The sequence below is a fragment of the Haliotis cracherodii genome, unplaced genomic scaffold (assembly GCF_022045235.1).
Source record: "Haliotis cracherodii isolate W230 unplaced genomic scaffold, xgHalCrac1.p SCAF_36, whole genome shotgun sequence".
NCBI lineage: Eukaryota > Metazoa > Mollusca > Gastropoda > Lepetellida > Haliotidae > Haliotis > Haliotis cracherodii.
This window is the reverse complement of record NW_027266293.1, coordinates 1,724,376-1,746,527: the sequence shown is the minus strand read 5'-3', so window position 1 is coordinate 1,746,527 and position 22,152 is coordinate 1,724,376. Positions and strand designations below refer to the sequence as shown.

Genomic DNA, 22,152 nt, shown 5'->3' with positions numbered 1-22,152 from the left:
CTATGTGTGACATATTCAAGATGGCAACCATAAAGCTGTGCAAAAAAACTGATAATAATGTAAATGTTATTTATTTCAGCAAATATACAAATCAATTTCTTGGACGCAGGCTTGATATTTTGACAAATTTTGCCATTTCAAGTTGAGTTTCAGATGTTTTAGTACAGCTAGTAGTTAAGGTGAATTTGCAGGGGGCACCACCAAAGGTAAAAGATGAATTCACTTACTAACATTTAATTCATACATCACTTAGCTACCTAAGTTTCCAATTTACAGAAAATGTCTAAATGCGAATCGTCCAAATCGTATATGAATGGCTTGAAATGAACAGGGACCATGCATTCACAGAAATAAATTATATTCCAATTACATGCTTAAGATTCTCTTATAGAATACCCAAGTTAATATATATGGAAATGTCCCACCTTGTAACAATGTCATCACCATGAGTATGTGTCTTTTGAGGTTGAACTGTTGTGACTGAGACCAACAACGTATACAACCGGGAACAGCTTTGACATCTCAACCTAAACGGAAACGTATCCCAGTGATCCAGAGCCAGTGTGCATCATACATGTACCTGGCTTGAAGTATGGCCCACTTCAACATCTGAGCAAAGCCAAAGATCCTGATGAGAAGATGGAAAAGCTGAAGGGGTGATCAAGCGTAGAAGGATGGCAGAACCTCCAGAAATGCCAAATCAAATGGAAGTGTCATGTTCAAGCCTGCCGGCAGTTCTGGAAGACACCCATGGCTATCACAGAGGATATTATCAGCATTTTACAATGAACCATGACAGTTTGTAACAACCTGAAATTGAATCTTAGGAACTAGCTTGCCGCCCAATTCGGCGTCCATCCTATGAGCCCATCATCTTCCAACCTGACTGCATCTTTTGTACTTCGTATTCCTGAAAGAAATTCAAGTCAAAAGGAAGCTGGACAACAGAAGGGCTCACAAACTTCAGTCTGGATGGATGGCAGCATGTCATTGAAGTAGCTCAACGTCAAAACGATGAGCCTCTCCAGCTGCGGATCAGAGGGAAGGATCTATTTACCTGTGAAGCAAAATATCACAAGTCGTGCCGAACTGGTTACATATAGATTCCTGAGAAATGGCGGAGCTCTCAATCGTCGGATGTTATCAACAGCAAGATACTGAAAGAGAAGAAGTTCTACTAAAGGTGTATACAGATGGTCTTCAGGACACTGCACACCCAAACCCAGACTACAGGAGTACCAAGTTAAAGAAGAAAATTGTCACATGGGACATTTCCAATCATTCATCGTGTACAACAGATTAATGTTGACTCAGCTGTACGAAACGCCTACCAATTAGGTTCGACTGACACGCTTGCACTTTTCTTCTTTAACTTGGTACTCCAGTAGTCTTCTCTTTCAGTTTCTTGCTGTTGATAACTTCCGACACTGATACCATTGCTTTCTTGTGTGCCTCTTCTATTTGATGCTGTCTAAGGTGTTCCTACGGTTGAGAGCTCCGAAATTTCTCAGGTATCTGTAAGTAACCAGTTCGGCACGACTTGTGATAATTTGCTTCACCGGCAAATAGTTCCTTCCCTCTGATCCGCAGCAGGAGAGGCTCATCGTTTTGACGTTGAGCTACTTCAATGACATGCTGCCATCCATCCAGACTGAAGTTTGTGAGCCCTTCTGTTGTCCAGCTTCCTTTTGACTTGAATTTCTTTCAGGAATACGAAGTACAAAAGATGCAGTCAGGTTGGAAGATGATGGGCTCATAGGATGGACGCCGAATTGGGCGGCAAGCTAGTTCCTAAGATTCAATTTCAGGTTGTTACAAACTGTCATGGTTCATTGTAAAATGCTGATAATATCCTCTGTGATAGCCATGGGTGTCTTCCAGAACTGCCGGCAGGCTTGAACATGACACTTCCATTTGATTTGGCATTTCTGGAGGTTCTGCCATCCTTCTACGCTTGATCACCCCTTCAGCTTTTCCATCTTCTCATCAGGATCTTTGGCTTTGCTCAGATGTTGAAGTGGGCCATACTTCAAGCCAGGTACATGTATGATGCACACTGGCTCTGGATCACTGGGGATACGTTTCCGTTTAGGTTGAGATGTCAAAGCTGTCTTCGAGTTGTTCCCGGTTGTATACGTTGTTGGTCTCAGTCACAACAGTTCAACCTCAAAAGACACATAATCATGGTGATGACATTGTTACAATGAGTGAGTGAGTGAGTGAGTGAGTGAGTGAGTTAAAATATTAAGTCAAATCGGCAATATTTCAGCCATATCGTGACTATCAATAGTTAATCATAATACATATATTGACACTAAAAACCTGTCAGCGAAGGACAGTAAAGTAACTAGATTTGTCAAAGAAAAGGATGTAAAACTAGTACGGATTCATAAAAGAGAATACCACTATACATATCGATACAAGATAAAAACGGGCTATAGATCGTCAGCAACTGAAGGTAGACTACCATACAGGGGACCATGGGGACTTACAGTACCTTTGCTACCTGCATTGATCCCAGCAGGATTTACATCATCCCTTCATCACCTGGCGATTGTATGCAAAGTTAGCCACAAGTAAAAAATACAAATATTCTACGTTTAAAATAGTAGTAGGCAAAAATATTCTTTGAATGACATGGACTTATGATATCCTCTCAGGGACATTGTTACAAGGTGGGACATTTCCATATATATTAACTTGGGTATTCTATAAGAGAATCTTAAGCATGTAATTGGAATATAATTTATTTCTGTGAATGCATGGTCCCTGTTCATTTCAAGCCATTCATATACGATTTGGACGATTCGCATTTAGACATTTTCTGTAAATTGGAAACTTAGGTAGCTAAGTGATGTATGAATTAAATGTTAGTAAGTGAATTCATCTTTTACCTTTGGTGGTGCCCCCTGCAAATTCACCTTAACTACTAGCTGTACTAAAACATCTGAAACTCAACTTGAAATGGCAAAATTTGTCAAAATATCAAGCCTGCGTCCAAGAAATTGATTTGTATATTTGCTGAAATAAATAACATTTACATTATTATCAGTTTTTTTTGCACAGCTTTATGGTTGCCATCTTGAATATGTCACACATAGGTCCATTTCATTCAAAGTTCTGAAATCGACTCGAGCATCATACTGTGAACCTCTTATATGCATACAAAGTGAGTGATATCAGAGTTGTCAAGAGGTATTCTATATGATTGTCCAAAAGTAGATAAATAATCAGCCTACATCAAATTATGGTGTTTATATATGGTTTCCTATGGCATATAACACATCAAGGTCGGTGAATAACACACAAGATGACAAGCCAAATCCTGAGCATACATCCAAGTGTTGTTCCGATGTAGCTAAGCCGAGAATGCAATATTAGGTATCCTACTCTGACATTATAAGAGTAAATTTGTTCCAAATTGTGCAAAAGATTTTCACCTGGTAACATCACATGTTAAGTAAGTACTTTAAGAAATGTACTGGAACACGTGTTAGACGATTATTGTGGAATCAGGCACACGTATCTAGAACATATACCGGATTAAAGGTTTCTACGAGAAAAAAATAGTTTTGTCGGGATATATGACGTTCGATTTACCATGGGTTGGTCCATATTCACTCAATACCAATTATTGATACCTCATTAGAGAGGTATTTATATATGGATTCCAGTGATATATCACACTTGAAGATCAGTGGACCACTAGTGAGATGACAACCCAAAACGTAATCATACCCCCAAGTGATATACGGCAAACCCGGGCGAAAACGCGATATAGGGTACCATACTTTGAAAGGCTGTAACAACAAGTTCGTCCCAACTTTTTTCTTGTTAACATTCAAAATCATCTTTAGTATGTTTATGGGCTTTAAAAAAATTACGTGGGGTTTGGATTGGGGGGGGGGGGTGCTCGTGGGTCATACCTAGCCCACGGCCTATGAGGATCCTCCATTCTGCATCCCTTGTGATGAGAGAATCACCGTCAAGAATGTCCTGCTTGATTGTGTTGATTTTTCCATCACAAGGGATAAATATTTCAAAGTTTCATCCTTAAAGGATCTTTTTAATATCAATGCTCGTTTAATTATTGACTTTTTAAAAGAAATTGAATTGTTCCTTAAATGGGCGATCTTTTTCAATTTATCTTCACTTCACTAACCCGCTAGGTGCGCTGACCCGGACGGTCCAACCTTAAACTGACAGCGCATGTGGTATGCGCGATACGAGCACTACATGTTACTATGACGCCTATAGACAGTTAACTAGTATAAGCTTCAACTCTGCCGGCAACGGTCACGCTTGTGTGTGGACAGCATATCTGTACTGTCTTCCCCAAACGTGGTTCCTGATGCTACATTACACTAGAATTTCCACATACTGAATACACACAAAATATAACATAAGTTACATCCAAAACATATCTAAAAAGTTCTTAACGATATAATTCATAAACTTACACTATGGATGGCTGAAGTTCGACTTGATATAGCATGCAATGCCAAAAACCAATGTGGGGAACCCACGGACCAATGTCACTGTTGCGACCGACGAACGTTCTAAAACTAGCACTTCCGGTCCTAAGCGAAGCGCATGATTGAGAACCAGTGGAATAAAAAATCACTGTTACTTGTAACGGCACACTCCCCGCTTGATATATTACAAATATATCACACATACAATTATGCATGAATAACACAATAGACACTTGAGTACGTTAAGCAAAACAATACAATGTTCATAAAGTCATTTGTTTGACTTCTCTGCAGACAGCAGCACCACCATCTCTGAGATTGGACGTGTATATGTTGTTGCCGATTTCTCACGGATAACACGGACAACAGCCTTTCGCACTTTGCCATCTGTACTCGGAATAGCCTTCTCTATTACACCAATAGGCCATTCATTTCTTGCAGTATTCTTTTCCTTTAAAAGAACAACATCGTCTTGTGAGACATTAGGTTCATCTGAAAACCATTTGTGTCTACGCTGCAAGGTATGAAGATATTCATTCTTCCACTTTCCCCAGAACTGATCAGCAAGGGACTGTACTTGTCTCCATTGTGACTTATATAAGTCTTTTATCTGAAAGTCTGACACCATTTCCTCTACATGTTCAGTTTTCAGAGTCAACAGAGTAGAGGGTGTCAGTATGCCTGGCGATTCTGGGTCTGATGAGATAGGTACGATTGGTCGTGCATTCACAATTGCACAAACCTCAGCCATTAATGTTGTCAACACTTCATGTGTAAAGTTTTTCGATGACACATCAGTGAGCATGGAGTCGAGAATTCTTCGTGAAATGCCGATCATTCGTTCCCAAACTCCACCCATATGCGATGAATGTGGAGGATTGAAAATCCAACTGGTTTTGTTTTCACTCAAAAAGCTCTGAATCTGCTCGTCCTCAACATTGATAACATGTACATTGAGAATGCCTGCTGCGCCAATGAAGTTGGTTCCGCGATCTGACCGGAATTCTTTTACTCTACCTCTGATAGATGTGAAGCGCCTCAGAGCGTTGATAAAAGCAGAGGTGCTCAGTTCTTCAATAACTTCAATGTGAATTGCTCTCACAACAAGGCATGTAAACAGTAATGCCCATCTCTTACTGTTTGCTTGACCTCCTCTTGTGCGCCGTGTGACAACATTCCAGGGGCCGAAGGTGTCAACTCCGACATACGTGAAAGGTGGACTCTGTGTCAGGCGGTCAACTGGCAGATTGGCCATCTTCTGCTGGGCTTCTCGACCACGTAGTTTCCGACATTTCACACATTTGTAGATCAAAGAATTGATCAAACGTTTTCCACTTGTAACCCATAGACCTGCAGCTCTTACAGCTCCTTCAGAAAAGTGTCGGCCCTGATGTTTAACTTGTTCATGATAATGGCGAACGAGGAGAGTGGCAATGTGATGATGACCAGGGATAATAAGAGGATGTTTGTGACCAGTACTCAAATCTGCTTGACCGAGACGTCCACCTACTCTCAGCATACCTTCCTCATCAATCACTGGATTCAATGTCCTTATTGAACTATCCTTCGGCAAAGGAGATTTGGATCTGATGCAGTCTATCTCTGTTGCATAGACTTCATGCTGAACTTGTTGAATGATAAAATGTTCAGAGGCCATGTAAGCGTGGCTGCCAACAATACCTGTGCACACATGTTTTGATTCACGTTTCGTTTTCCAGTTGTGATTCCTCACCAATTGACGAAGACGTGCTATGGCTTCAACAAGTTTCTTCCAGTTTGAGAATTTCTCATATCTGTGAGAATCTAGCTTTTCATGTTTGTGTACAACACTGGTAACACATGAGGTCACTTCTGTCAACAGTTCTGTGCTATTTTCCTCGTCTTCGCTAAACTCTGTGTGTTGATCTTTCTCAGGGAGTTGAGACGGACCTTGAAGCCATGAACTGTTTCCAACTAAGTTGGCTGAAATTGATCTTGTTGCACAATCCGAGGGATTTAAATATGTTGCAACATAATTCCACTGTTGTGAAGATGACAATTTTCTGATTTTGGCTACTCTATTGGATACATAAACAGAAAATCTTCTGGTCTTGTTAGAAATATACCCAAGTACAATTCTGCTGTCTGTGAAATAATTGACAGATGTCAATGGAATGTTTAAGCACTCACACACAAAATTCCCAATTTCTACCCCTAGCACGGCTGCACTCAATTCCAAACGAGGAATGGTGTGTCCATGGGTCGGAGCGACCTTCGCCCTGCCTAACAAAAATCCCATCTGTCTTTTTCCAGTCTTCTCACCCGCCATCAGATAAGCTACAGCCGCAATAGCCTTTTCGGATGCATCACAGTATACACATACTTCTTTCTTCTCATATTTTTGAAGAGACATCGGCAAGAACTTCCGAGGAATCTGTAACTGCTCGAGTAACCTCAAAGAATCTCTCCAGTTCTCCCATTCCTGTCGAAGTTCCTCGGGCAACATGTCATCCCATTCCAATTTCTGTGATATGAGCTCCCTGAGGAGAGTCTTTCCTTTGATAATTACAGGGGCGACGAAACCCATTGGGTCATACAGGCTATTGATGGTTGAGAGCACTCCACGTTTAGTGTAAGGTTTTGCCTCATCTGACACTCTAAATGTAAATGTGTCAGATTTCACATCCCAGGACATCCCAGGACATCCCCAGGCTACGCTGTAAAGGGAATGTGTTTTCCTCAAAGTTCAAGTCTTTGAAATCTTTAGCAAGATCCTCAGATTGGAATGCTTCCACAACTTGTGAGCTGTTGGATGTAATTTTGTGAAGTCTTAGGTTTCCAAACTCTTGCAAGGTTTGCTGTGTTCTCTTCACAAGATCTACAGCCTGGTCTGCATTTGGCGTAGACGTGAGTCCGTCATCAACATAGAAATCTTTCTTGACAAACTGTTCAACATCTTCTCCAAAAGTATTTTTTCCAGTTTCTACTGTTTTTCGAAGCCCATAAGTGGCAATAGCTGGAGATGGGCTGTTTCCAAACACATGCACCGTCATTCGGTATTCGATCAGCTCTCTGTTGGGGTCATTGTCTTTGTACCACAAAAATCTGAGGTAATTTCGATGTTCCTCTCGGACTTGAAAGCAGTAAAACATCTGTTGGATGTCTCCCATTACTGCCACATCATGTTTTCTGAATCGGATAAGAATGTCCAGCAAACTATTTGTCATATCTGGTCCTTGCAACAGAACGTTGTTTAATGACACTCCGTTGTACTGAGCCGAGGAATCAAATACGACTCGCACTTGATTCGGTTTTTTGGGGTGATATACGCCAAATAATGGTAGATACCAACATTCTTCTCCGGATTTTAGAGGAGGGGCAATTTCTGCATGCTTGTTTTCAAATATCTTTTCCATGAAATCCAGCATATGTTTCTTTTTCACTGCATCCTTTGTGATACTACGGTCCAATGTGTTGGCTCGTTTGATAGCCTGAGGTTTGTTGTTAGGAAGGAGTGGTCTTGGGGACTTGAAGGGAAGTGGTGCGACCCAATTTCCACTTGTGCCTCTATACATTTCCTGGTCCATGATTTGAAGAAATTCGTGATCTTCGACAGATAATCCAGGTTTGTCATCATTTTTGGTGACCTCAAATACTGTCCTTCCTAACATCTCTTCAGGCGACTGAATATCCTGTGAAATATTTATTTTCAGATCAAACGAGTTCGGACACGGCTTGAAAAGAGACGTGCGTCCATTTTTCAAGAGGTATGTCTTCTTAACATTCACAATGTCAGGTTCGTGCACCTTGCCTATGCAACTTTCACCAATGATCACCCAACCTAAAGGTAGCTTTTGAGCATATGGGGTTTTGCCTGGTCCAATGCGGTAGTCATAGACATGGTGTGCCTGAATCAAGTCTCTACCAATGAGCAATAGAATGTCAGCAGATTCATCAACTGGGGGAATGTCATCTGCAATGTCGACGAGGTGCGGATAATGCAAAGCTACATCAGGGGTGGGTATCTCATCCCTCTGATTAGGAACTGAATTGCACTCTATGACCGTTGGAAGATCAAAACTGACCCCGCTGTCTACTGATTCAACTACAAAACCACTGCCTCTCCTTCCTGAAGTCTCCACTACACCTGCACATGAGGAAAGTGTATAACGCACTTTATCACTGTCAATGTTGAATATCTCAAAGAACTTTGATCGTGCCAAGCTTGAGTTACTTTGGTCATCAAGTAACGAATACATCTTCACTGATAATTCAGGTTGGCCCTTTGGATACACATTCACCAGGACTGTTTTGGCACAAGATTTACCACTGAATGCTTCCCCACATATCTGTGTACATTTGGAGGAAACAGGATCTCTTATCCCACCTTTAACTATTGTCTGATCCTTCTCCCCGCTATTGTCATCCATCAGTCTATCACTCTGGACAGGGGGAGGATAGTCTATGTGCAGGGCTGTTGCATGTCTAGGGTCATTGCACACAGAACATTTTCCTGGCTGTTTACACATCCTGGCAATGTGTGTTGTTGCCATGCAACATCTGTAGCAAAGTCGATGTCTTTTGATAAACTCCTTCCTCTCTTCAATAGGTTTTTCTCGAAAAGCCTTGCATTCATTTAAAGAATGTTTCGTCTTGTGCAAAGGGCACAAAACTACTTCTTCTGTACTATTTTCTTTCTGCAACTGTTGAACTTCTGTCTTCCTTGACGAGATCGCAGGCTTTATTGTTTTCTGTGTTAGGTAGGGTTTTTCTTTCTGGAGTGAAACACTCTGGCCTGACTCATACACAAAACTCGGATCATTTCTGACCTTGCTTGACTCCTGCACAAACTCGACAAAAATTGCAAAAGGTGGAAAAGAGACACTGTGGCGTTCTTTATACCTGAATGCTTGAGTCGTCCATCTTTCTTGTAGAGAATACGGCAACTTGTGTACAATCGGATTCACCCCTGTGGATGAATCAAAGTAAGCAAGCATTGAGCTATACTTCTCACAGCTCTTTACTGATTCTATCTCACAAAGTAAATCTGCAAGTTCATAAAGTCTCTTGTTATCTCTGTTTGTCAACTTCGGAAAGTTGGTCAACCTAGATTTAAGAGATGCTTCCACCATCTCAGGTGACCCATATCGCTCATCAAGTCTTTGCCACAATCTTTCAAGTCCCTTCTGGGGGTCCTGAGCATTAGATGCTCTTAGACTTAGGGCGTGTTTTGTTGATTCTGGACCCAACCATTTTACTAATAAGTCCAGTTCCTCCATGTGTGTTACTCTCAATTCGCCCATCACACTCTGAAATGCATACTTCCAAATACTGTATGTTTCTGGCTGGTCATTGTAATATCGCAGTCTAGACAGCAGCAAATCTTTCTTTAAAAGAAAGCGTGAAAAGTCTTCAGCTTGACACTCTTGAGTACTTACAAATGGTGCAGCTGACTGAAAAACTGGAGCATTTGGGTCAAGTGGTCTATTCCTTGGTCTAGTACTAGCTTGACGATCAAGCAGTGACTCTGCACCAGCACGGTCACGTTGTGTCCGATTGTTCTGATCTTGTGACATTTGTCTAAGCTGTGATACATACACTCGTGTCCGTTCCTGTGAATTTTCAGCAGGTAACTGAATACTTGACTTCTGTACATCACTCGAAACTGAGGTGGCACGTAAAGCGTTAACTTCTGCCTCAGCTTGTGCAGCTTCCTTTCGTTGCTGTAAGAGTTTGCACTCTGCTTGGAGTTCAGCTTTCTTCCTTATGGCCTGAGCTGCGGTTACTTGCTGTTGTTCGTCAATCAATGCTTGCTGCCTAAGAATGTCTGCCTCTTTTACTGCAAACTCAACAGCTGCCTTTGCAGCTTCAGCCTTTGCAAGTGTTTTAGCAAGGAGTGAACTACCTGTTGACGAATGAGAATCAGATCCTTTTGACTTACTCTCCGATTTCGTTTTGCTAGTCCGATGTGAGAACTTTTCCAATGCTTCTTGAATACAGCTGTCAACGTGTTTAGCAGCACTGTCCACTGATAACCTCAAGCTGTACACTTTCAGATTGTGAGAATCTAAATCTTGCTTACTCTCTTCTGTACCTGTCCTGGACAAATAAGCAGCAAGTTCATTTGCAAGTTCTTGAAACTCAGCAAAGGATTTGGTTAGCTCTTTCTCACAAATTCTTAATAATATGAGGTCACCATAACATGCATTGCTATTGTCAATTTGAAGTTGAACATCTTTCCATAATGTTTAAAGTTTAATACTGAGCTCTTGTCTGGTCGATTCATAAAGAATTTGTCCCTTTTCAGTCAATGTCCTCTTGCGTTTCTCATCTTCGACATCACTTTGTTCATCGGCTTTGCCTTTTAGGGTGTCTACACTCTGTTCCATAACTGTAGTTTCCATCCGTCTTCAGCAGTTGTTGAAGTCCTTTTACTGTACTGTCTTCCCCAAACGTGGTTCCTGATGCTACATTACACTAGAATTTCCACATACTGAATACACACAAAATATAACATAAGTTACATCCAAAACATATCTAAAAAGTTCTTAACGATATAATTCATAAACTTACACTATGGATGGCTGAAGTTCGACTTGATATAGCATGCAATGCCAAAAACCAATGTGGGGAACCCACGGACCAATGTCACTGTTGCGACCGACGAACGTTCTAAAACTAGCACTTCCGGTCCTAAGCGAAGCGCATGATTGAGAACCAGTGGAATAAAAAATCACTGTTACTTGTAACGGCACAATATCTTTTCGCCTAAACAATGACTTATCTATTGCCATGTCCGGAAATAAATGTTCCTTGATTTAATAATACATCAGGGATGACCACGACTGATTATATTATATAGTTATCCACTAGATAGGCGTTAGAAGCGATGCGGTGAGATCAGCTGATCGTTCATCTCAGGTCGCTTTGTTGACGTTTTGTCAATCGGTACTGAAAGTGTTACCCTTGATGTATGAATATGAAAATTAAGTAGATTTTGTATACGTTCCTATATCTATGTTGTAGCATCGCCGAGCAGGCTACATCATATGCATGCATTTCAGTATGTACAACGGTGAGGCGATACGGTACGCGAAATGTGAAGGTCTCGTGCAACATTGCCCTAGCCTCAATGTTATGAATATTGACAGCAACATATGTATGTATTTGTCAGATATATAACAGAGAGCAATGAGGAATGTTCTCAAGAAATTGTAAGAGTAACAGGCACTGAAATCACTGAAATCTGTTTTGATATTTAAGGGTAAATTGGTGCATGTTGTATACAAGGATTTTATGTATATGAATGGTATCTGTTTGTTGCCAAATACTACCATGATTATATTTCAATATGATCAATAAAAGATATATATTATTTTGGCCTTAAAAGAATTCAGACACAGAGGACCCTACATGTTAGTTAAAAAACATATTCAAGAGTATTTGTACAAACTACATTTTTTAAAATAAAACAATATATTCATACAAATTGCCAATCTCTAAAATGTTGATTGTATTAACAATGCAGTGTCTGCATTGACAATAATCATATGATTGTGACACAGATAAAGCTGATTCTTAACTTCATTAGGCCTTGCTTTTTATGTTTCCTTGTCCTAAATGTTTTTCTTTTTTCTCTTCACACCAAAAGATATCTTCATTGCACAATGGCTCTAATTATTTTGTTTAATATCTTGGCACACTTGTGCATGTGTACTAGAATTTGATTACACGTGCATGACTTTTTAGCTGTCATCTAATATAAAAAAGGGACTCTGGTATTCTTTCAGGTTTGCAGAATCAATCAATTCATTGTGAAACATTTTTAATTTCTTACATAAGTTACTTTGATCTTGATTAGATCAAAATAGATACAAATTAAATTGAGGAGATTAAATTATGCAGTCGTATTCATTCCAACCAGTCTGTCTAAAATCCGGTCCTATTTTTCAGGCAATAATAAATGAATGAAAATTTAAGAAAACATATACCAGGTGAAGTACTGTTGAATGAAAATCAGGATACTTAGATACAGCAGGATAGTGTGTTGGTTTGTATGGGAAATAATTTGTCAACATTAAAATAAATATAATGTTACTAAAACAAGAAGATAAAACTATGATTTAGTTCTATTTATGCATCATACACATTTTGTGGGGTAGTCAGTATGATTTGTTGTTTGTTGGGACACATCTCTGTAATTAACTACTATTTTAAGAGCATGAGTATCAGAATTCTGTAAGAAATGATGGATCAACTAATTAACACCTGTGATGACTCAGAGCACTTAATGGTGGGACACATGTTATAAGAGGCAGAATAATATGGGTAAATCTCTTATTTCAATGTATGATGACTGGTTTGTATATTGCAACTGAGTAACTGAGTGCTTAGATCTAATAGATGCATGGTAGATGTTCATTTGGCCTATTTCTAATATTCAGATGCAACTTGATTTTGATCTAAAAAGTAACATTTAAAATCAGTTGTTTATTATTTTGAACGTTATTTCTTCTTAAATTATTTGTAAAGGCGCGGATGAATACTTACTATATAGATCATTGGTTAAGGCCTGTCAAAGTTGTCTGTGTGCTGCAAATGTTTGCGTATCACTAATTTGATTAAATTGAAGTCCATGGTAGTATTTGTTGAGATTTGAATGCTTGAATTGTTGTGGGAAATAACACAAAGGCTGATAAATAAAATGAGTTTGCATTATTTCATCGATGCAATATGTTAGCCCTGACTGACAGAATGCCTCGCTGTTTTCTGACGTAGAAAATACCGTGGCAATATACCATTTTTCATGACGTTTTTCCCGCTATATTCCAAAGTGACAATTCGTCTTGTAGATGAAGACTCAACAAATGTTGATATAATCAACTAATAATCACTACAAAATATGTGTTAGTTAAAAATATTCAGTTTTTAAACGACCGTTTTTGAACGAAGGTGCAACAGGATAACTCTTTAGCTTGGCTCCGTCTCTACATGTCAGTAGCTGTCGCAGCGCGCATTGATCCGGGAACCAGACCGGAAGCGACAGTTTGGACCGTCGCTTATATCATTTCAAAAGGAGAGTTATTGCCCTTTGAAACAAAAAGATCGCCCATTTTGATTGATATGTTTTGTATATAATGTAGTTTTTATAATTGGTAAAATAAATTTGATGACTGAGATTGTTTGTGGCTGTATCCTCGAAGGGGGTTGAAGCAGTGTAAAATTATTGTCCCCCTGAGAGGGTATGTAAGACCACGTCTTTCAAAGTATATTTATTTTGGCCACGTTTTTAATAGTAGTATATATGTTTGTTTAACTTTGGCTAAATTTGTCATAATCGCCAACAGCTGAAGGGACGATGTAAATCCGGCTGGGGTCCATGCAGGTAGCAAAAGTACTGTAAGTCCCCATGGACCCTAGCATGGTGGTCTACCTTCAGCAGTTGGCGATCTATAGCCTGTTTTTATCTTGTATCCTTATGTATAGTGATATTCTCTTTTATAATTAGTTACTAGTTTTATATCTTTTCTGCGATTAATATAGTAATTTTACTGTCCTTCGTTGACAGGTTTTTATATAAGTTTCAATATATGTATTATGTTTAACTATTGATAGTCACTATATGGCTGAAATATTGCCGATGTGACTGAAAATTTTAACTCACTCACTCACTCATTACCTAATTGAATGGGAAGGTTACCCGCAACGCACATGGGAACCTGCCACCAACCTTATTGCGGAAATGATAAGTGATTACCATACATTTAGAACAGGATCTGGTAACAGACGGAAACAGAAACACGGATATTTTGCAAAATCATAGGTCGTGACCTTCCATGCTATTCCTCCTGGCAACAAGTCATCATTTGTCAAGGTAGATGAGCTCTGACCACCCCCTACAGGTAATCAAATTGCCTTGGGTTATATAAGTGCTACGCAGTGAACTGTTGTTGGCAAAACTTTCCTGCATCAATGGTCATCACATCTGACTTGTACTTTGGTTTCTTTTTGTCTTTGGTCCATCATGGAGAGTCACTATCCTTGAGTTCGACTGATATTCGTGCCTCCTGTCCTGAGTGAACTTGCTTTGCCTCCAATCCCTAACTATGATACATACACGTCAACTACCGTTAATCTCTCGTTGTCATCACCACCTTAACGGACTACAATGTTTCCATTCTGTTAGGAATCTTGACTGTTCCTTGGGCAGCATTCCTCATCCTTGTCACAAAATCTCATCTCTCTTCTCCAAGACTTGAGTGTGTCACAATTCCAATTCTTCGACTCACTCTGTGTCCTTCCTATTGGCACATCCAACCTCCTTCTGGTGGCTCACTTCCCGCACGTTACACAAACTCAAAACCCCTTTGCCGCCTATATCCTACTATTTCACCACGGATACTTTCAAATCGTAGACCTAGCTTGTGTTTGACAGTATTAGGGCAAATTGTTGGGGAACGCTAAAAACTCCCTCCTCACACAACCTTTCCTCAATCCATATTATGTATGTTCATGTTAACCGGGTTCCACTTCACAGAAATGCTTGTTCATCACTTCAAATTGTCATTTTTCTTGTAGTTTAATATATAGGTATGTTTCAGAATCTTTGTAATGGAAATTGTGTGCCTTATGTTTTCAACTTATCAAATTATCTTCATGCACACATGTCCAAAGTAATCTATTGTATCATTGTATTCTGATTATGTATGTATATTCGCTTCATTGAAATCCTTTTTTTGGCTTTTGAAGACAAAAGCTCCATGACGCACGGGTATTATTACAGTGCATATATTTAATTATACTTTTTATATTTTTCACAAATTAAACTTAAACTAGGAAATTCTAAAATTCGAAAGTCGCTAGACCCGTATTTCTCGTTTTTATCGCCACTGTTCGACCATGACGGTTGCTCCTTGGCAAGCTCATTCACGCAAACAGAAAGTGATGCAAGTCTTAATCGTTTACCAATGCGGTGAAACTCACGAGCATGGGTATGGTGCTGACAAACCTAGAAACATAATCGGGGCGAACCGGGATTCGAACCCACAATCATAGGTTTCTGGCGTGCCCAAGGGACGCAACTCTGCACAGCGAATCGCGGCGCCTTAGACGACTGGGCCACCCGTGCCCCCTACTGAAACTAGAGGACAAAAGTGGAGTAAAGCGTCACATGGTAGACTGCCCTCTGGCCTACAAGGATTATTCAGCCTCTTACAAAACTCCGGGGCACGGGGGGCTCGTGGGTTTCAACGAAGTGGTAAACGTCTAAGACCTGCATCACTTCGGGCTTTCCTCCCACATTAAGCTGACACGCCGCGATATAACTGGAATACTGTTAAAAGCGGCGTTAAACCCAACTCACTCACTCACTCACTCACTCTAGTTTCAGTAAGTACCACACTTTTTATCTCAAAAGAAAAAGAAAAGGATTGCCACGAAAATGAAGGTCTGCTTGGCAAGGTCATTGTTATGTGGCAGCGTATTTTATTGCTTTTGAATAATCGACACATAACATTTATAGTAAAGGCAGTTATCTCCCTTACCCGACTCTCCTCACTCTCTAGTCACTTGTGTTCTGGTTGCAATTGTTCTGCACATGTGTGCCAATAAAGTCTATAATGAATAGTTCTCTCATGTCCTGATGTATTATAAATCATGGAGTCCCCACAGTCCAAACTGTCCGTGAAAATCAACCTGTGCCTAAGTACATTTGAAAAGTTTGGGCTTCATGACTGATAATGACAAAACTGTCGGGCTAACGGCGAGGTTTCGATAAGTTTCCCGCAGCTTGCCATGTTGACAGTATGTTGACATATAATAGTCAAACAACAAGTAATGTAACTTTTTACGTGTCAAAGTATGTCACCTAGGATATGTCGCTCCAATCTCCAGTGATATCGTTTCAAAGTCTCAACAGCATTAATCTGAGCGCGGTGTCTGTAAATAATGGTGACTTGTGTGATCTGCAGAACATTTTACATACAAATTCGCCAAAGATTATGCAAACAATATTCAATGAAATCTTGAATAAAATTGATAAAAAAACAGATTACAAATTGAAGTACGCAAGTATGTATTCATTTACTGTTATGATATTTTGGTCTTTGCGTTGGAAAACAAAACTGAAACTCATGCATTATGTGCACACCCCTTTACGCAGCTGTATATTTTTATGTAAAATGTCAAAGGCTATTTCTGGCTTTCCTGGGAAAGTCTTTGTGTCGGGTTAGAAAATCAAAACTCATGTATGCGTGTATATGTAAAATGTGCACACCCTTCTCAAAGGCTGCATCTCTTGGAGAAATCTTTATAACAATTGTTTCATAGTGAGATTCTAAAACATGTGTTTCGGAAATTTACATATTCACAGGATATTAAAAAATGAGGCAAAGATGTTCATGAAAACATCGGCTATTAAAGCACACAAGGCTGGGTAATTGGTTGGTAATGATGATTGATATTTTGTGATTTAACATGATAACAAGGCTTGGTCTTCCTGTCTGAAGAATTACCACGGTGATCACCACTAGCAGGATTTTACTCATCAAGAAATGCATTTATGAATTCGAAGTGAGGCCCTCTGACTAGGTCAACTGTACACAACTGTTTATTTGGTCCGTACTAGTCTGATGAAGAAAAAAATGCCCTTCCACACTTTTGTTTTCAAAAGCCATTTTTTAAGCTTTAAATGAGGGACTATACTGTGCACTGGCCGTCACTGGATGATTCAGAATGCAACTCGACCAGCTGATGATCAAGGAGGTCCTCGATGAAGGAGGCATTTCACTGATTTTAGCCTCAAAATGTATTTAACAAAAATACACTCTTCAAAAAAAAGAAACGCAATACGAATATTGTTGGCAAAAAAGCTAAATTAATGGACCAAGAGGTGCAAATTGAAGAAGTTGAATGTGTTATAGCGTCAGTGACAAATTTCCCGGATCAAAATGATCACAACATGTAAACCATTAGTCGGGAAACACGTACGATTCGGAAAAACGCACCCATTGCATAAACAAGCATTAAAGTGCTGCGTCAATCGAACAGTGACAGTTCAAAAACATGCCAAGATAAAAAGAAGTGAATAGAAACAACGTCTTAGGCCGCTTGCAGGCAGGGGAATTCAAATCAGCTGTAAATAGGGTTTTCAAGGTAGCGCCCAGCACCATCTCAAGGCTATCGGATCGGATTCAACAGCAGGGATCAACATGTGATCGGCCAAGTTTGGAACGACCAAGAGTTACCACCTCCGCCCAAGATCGCTACATCCAACTGCACCACCTACGTGAATAGACGACCACAGCCACCTCAACTGCATCCCAAATACCGGACCGTGAAGAATCTCCAACCCGACGTTCAAAACTGTTTAAGAGCAGCAGGTCTACGAGCAAGACGTCCTGTTCAACGCGTCATAATGAGTGGACAACATCGTCAACAACGACTGCATTGGTGTCGTCAACACAGGGTATGGCCTCAACTGCGATGGAGAGATGTCTGGTCTTTAAAAAAACCGTCTCCACAACTAAACGTATGGATTACCTATCACTTTGGACTTCATAACCTGTACAAATTAAAATTCTCGATTTGTCTTCTGAATGGAGATTCAGCATAGACCCTCTGCCACAGGCCAGTGCCATGTGACGATATGTCACAACAGTCCAGATATTGCATATGTTTTTTAGCGATACGGTCACGTTTATGTGTAAATATGCATTGTCATCCAACTCAATGTCGAAGTTGTAGTAGCATATTTATATAATTATGCAAAACAATATGTTAAGCCCAAATACTTGCATTAGTCCGTTCTATTCTCATTTCTGAAAAAGCGTGTTTGTTTACAAACAAGAAAAAGTCCGGTCACGGCAAATTAGCCTGTGGCAGTGGGGTTATTTATTACGTCACCACTGCGCCGGAGTGTGGTGGCACACTCCGGCGCAGTGGTGACTCAGTATAACACCACTGCCACTGTAAACAGACGCGCTTTTTCAGAAATCAGTATAGAATGGACTAATGCAAGTATTTTGGGGCGTTTACATATTGTTTTGCATAATCATATAAGTATGCTACTACACCTGCGACAGTTTGATGGTTGACAAATTCTATTTATATATCAAAGTGACCGTTTTGCTAGCTCTCCGTTGGGCTTCGATGACAGCACGTGGAGCCGTACAACCAATGTAAACAAAGTATAACTACGCAGAAACAAGTAGATGTTCACGTATGAGGATACTTTCTTAAAGAACTGTAACCGTTCTTTGACATTTGTTTATGAAAATGTGTAGGCTTGTCAAACATGAAACGGATGAAAAGCATATGCAATATCTTGAATGGACTGTAAAAGATGTGACGAATCGCCACATGGCGCTGGCCTGTGGCAGAGGTACTATGCTGACTGGCTGCCGGCCGCAAGGAACTCTGGGTAGGAGAGTGGTGTGGCGGGTGTGGTTTCAAGAAAAGATGAATGGGAGAGCGGACCGTGACGTCACATGCATGCGCAATTCATTTTTTACTTTATTATGCATGCGTGTCAATGGGGTGCTAATGACCCGTTAAACGAGCACTGATTACAGGTGATAGCACTCGCATTCCAGTGGTAGAGCGTCGACCAATAAATGCATTAATTAGCCAAGCAAGTGAGCCAGCTAAGCGCGTTCGAGCCCCCACAGCACTAATTTGATCTGAAAGGTTCGCCTGGGAAAGTGCACTACTCCCCGTTTTTTTCTCCCTTCCGTAACATAAGTTCGATCATAACATAAGTTCGATCAGCCATTTTCATCACTTACTCTCGCGTTGTTATACGAGATTTTGCGGTACCTGGAGCTTTCATCGGGAGCGGCAGCCTTTCGCTTCGACTGGACTAAATATGCTTCTTGTGAAAATGCACAACGTAAGTTTAATCCAAACAATTATGAAAAAATGTACTTTAAACCAAGGATTCCTTAACTCACTTTTTCCACAAACAAAACATCGTTATATTAAAGAAATAAGCCATCGTAAATGTCAGAGAAAAGGTCGTCTGCTTTGTTTACAATCTAGACAATGGAGGTCACATGACAAAATAGGTCACGCCCTCGCCAAATTAAAAATCTATGGAAGCTTCACTGGGCCATATCTTATTTCGATTTCCACGTAATTTAAAAGCTTTCTGGTCGACGTGAACTTTTTATATTAAGCATTTCAAGTGTATACTAGTTATTTCAAAGAATGAATTTAATTTTTTAGGCCATCTTCGATGGAGAACCAACAGGGAAGGGTCAGTACCGTCAATATATGTCAAACGCACTAGACAAGGCATATGAAGCTGTTATTGATGGGATGGCTATAAGGAGAGCTTCTGAGAACTTTTTGTACCGTTTTCGACTTTACATGATCGAGATTAGCGGGAAGGTGTCAGTTGACTGTGTAACAACTGGAAGGGAGCCTCTTCTTTCACTTGAGAAGAAAAGTTATTAGTTGACCACATCGACGTCATGGCTAACTTTGGATATGGTTACTCCAGGGCCGAGGTTACCGCTATTGCAATCCATCTTGGAAAAAGAAGTAAAGATGATCCACCTCTTTCTATGCAGTGGTTTTACGATTTTGTGAAGAGATGGCCTGATCTTCGAGTTAAGAAGCCCCGATCTTTAGAACTTCAAAGAGCCAAGGCAACATCCGAGGAAACCATAAACATTACATTGATGAACTCGCCAGCATTTTGAAGAAATATAGGTTGGAGGACAGTCCACAGAGAATCTATAGTGTAGATGAAAAGGGACTTGTAGAAAATCACGTTCCAGCTTCCATAGTTTCAAGTCAACAAGCTGTCAATCGGATGTGGTAATGCGACAGGAAATGCTATTACCCCGTTTTTCGTCTTTAAAGGACAAAGAATGCGAGAGGAGCTTTTGTCAGGTTGTACACCAGGATCGACTGAAACTGTTACGGAGATGGGATGGTCAAACACGGAAGTTTTCCAGCATTATCTACAATCTCATTTTAAGAAACACGCTGTCGCCGCTTCTGAAGAGTTTCCGTTGTTGGTATTGTACGACGGTCACAAGTCCCATTCCACTCATTACCTGGGCACATCAAAATAATATTGTTCTATTTGTGCTTCCAGCTCATACTTCACATGTTTTTTTAACCGATGGATGTTGGTTGTTTTGGACCTTTTTCTAAAGTTTACAACAACCTTCGTCACAAGTCCATGCGTGAGAATGCTTCATCATCAATTGACAAACACTCGATTTGTGAATTAGCATGCAAGGCCTATAATCTCTCACTCACTACATCTAATCTACAGTCTTCTTTCCGGAAATGTGGAATCTATCCATTTGACAAGGCAACTACTACCAAAATCAAAATGCCCCGTCTACAGTCTTTAAACAAGCTTCAAAGTCGAATGGCGAAAAAGATGACGGCGATGAAACTAGTTACTTGACAGACGTTTCAACTTTCTTTCAAGACAAAGAAGATGTTTTAAGCAAGAAGGCGGTGCCTACCAAGAAAAGAAACGTTCTCAGTGCCGTTGTTGTTGGTAAGCCCATAACAGAGTCTTCTATTTTGATAAAATAGTTTCACATCAGGCAAAGACATATGTACCAAAGTGGAAAACTCAACCACCTAATTTCGAAGAAGACATGCACCCAGGCATCGCCCCAACCGTCAACAAGCAAAGCGGCAGATAATTCTCCTGTATCTATCAACGATAGCGATCGTATCTATCAACGGATTGGCCTTCTCACAGCGACAGAGAGGCAGATAATGAGGTTTGTTGTGTTTGCAGCAAACGTGAGCCACAGGCAATTGGCAACTGTTATTCAGAACTTTACACTAGCTGGGCTCAATGTGCTCATCCAACCTGTCAGCATTGGGTACACCTTCGTTATTGCACTTCAATGCGTGTAGTCAGAAGAAACTCTGAATTCTGGTGCCCTTGTCATAACGAAAAAGATGAATAATATCCAGACTGTATCTTGTGTAAATATGTTTGTTTTCATGTTTTCTTCACATTTTAACAATTGTGTGGGATTTTTTGTAAACATTACAAGAAAAACGATAAATCTGACAACGCGGCATTGTGTGATGTACTGTGACATGGATAGCACTCCATACATTCCACTGTATGCGGGAGAGCGAGCCAACCAATCAGGTGACCGAAAGTATGTGACGTTGTTTCTAGGTCATGCTTGTTGACTTCAAACATGGCGGGCGAAGTATCGATCAATTTAACAGTGGATTTCAATGGAACTTTGCCAATATGGACGCTAATAAACAGTTATTAAGGTGAGCTTTTGTTTTCTTTATGTTTGCTTTGTTTTCCGCTAGTACGGCGCGAGATTGCTTATGTGATCGAACTTATGTTACGCAAGGATATATCATTGTCATCACTGTCAAAGTTCATAAATAGGCAAAATACTTACAAATCCGGCTTGTCTGAACTTTAAAAGGAGACGAGGAAGTCTCCGGTAGTCAATCAATACCATTTAATGGCGGTCTATTATTTCATCATCATACAGGCAAGGCATGGCACTTTGTCGGGTCAACCGCCGTATATGGGTCCCCAAACCGGAAAGAACGGAAGTTGTCGAATGAAAACCATTCCACGCCCGCGCAGTTCGTTATTTACGGTCGAAGCGAGAGGATTTGTAGGCTGCGATTTTCTACCGAACGCTGTCTCAGTTCAGTATTTTCTTACACAGACTACTCACGGGGG

General features: G+C 40.3%; 2 protein-coding genes and 1 pseudogene across 2 annotated transcripts; 1 reads left to right on the top strand and 2 right to left on the bottom strand.

Annotated features, from left to right (window-relative positions):
* Positions 1 to 4,746: 4,746 nt before the first annotated feature.
* LOC139477820 (uncharacterized) lies at positions 4,747 to 7,041 on the bottom strand. Its single transcript, XM_071260234.1, has 2 exons — positions 6,777 to 7,041; positions 4,747 to 6,155 (listed from the first exon to the last, which is right to left on the bottom strand). The coding sequence occupies exons 1-2, from the start codon at positions 7,039 to 7,041 to the stop codon at positions 4,747 to 4,749; spliced, it is 1,674 nt and encodes a 557-aa protein (XP_071116335.1).
* Positions 7,042 to 7,126: 85 nt separating this feature from the next.
* Positions 7,127 to 19,281, bottom strand: LOC139477819 (uncharacterized). Its single transcript, XM_071260233.1, has 2 exons — positions 19,238 to 19,281; positions 7,127 to 10,553 (listed from the first exon to the last, which is right to left on the bottom strand). Exons 1-2 carry the CDS (start codon positions 19,279 to 19,281, stop codon positions 7,127 to 7,129), a joined length of 3,471 nt encoding a protein of 1,156 aa, XP_071116334.1.
* A 36-nt stretch (positions 19,282 to 19,317) lies between these two features.
* Positions 19,318 to 21,397, top strand: LOC139477861 (uncharacterized; annotated as a pseudogene).
* Positions 21,398 to 22,152: the final 755 nt, after the last annotated feature.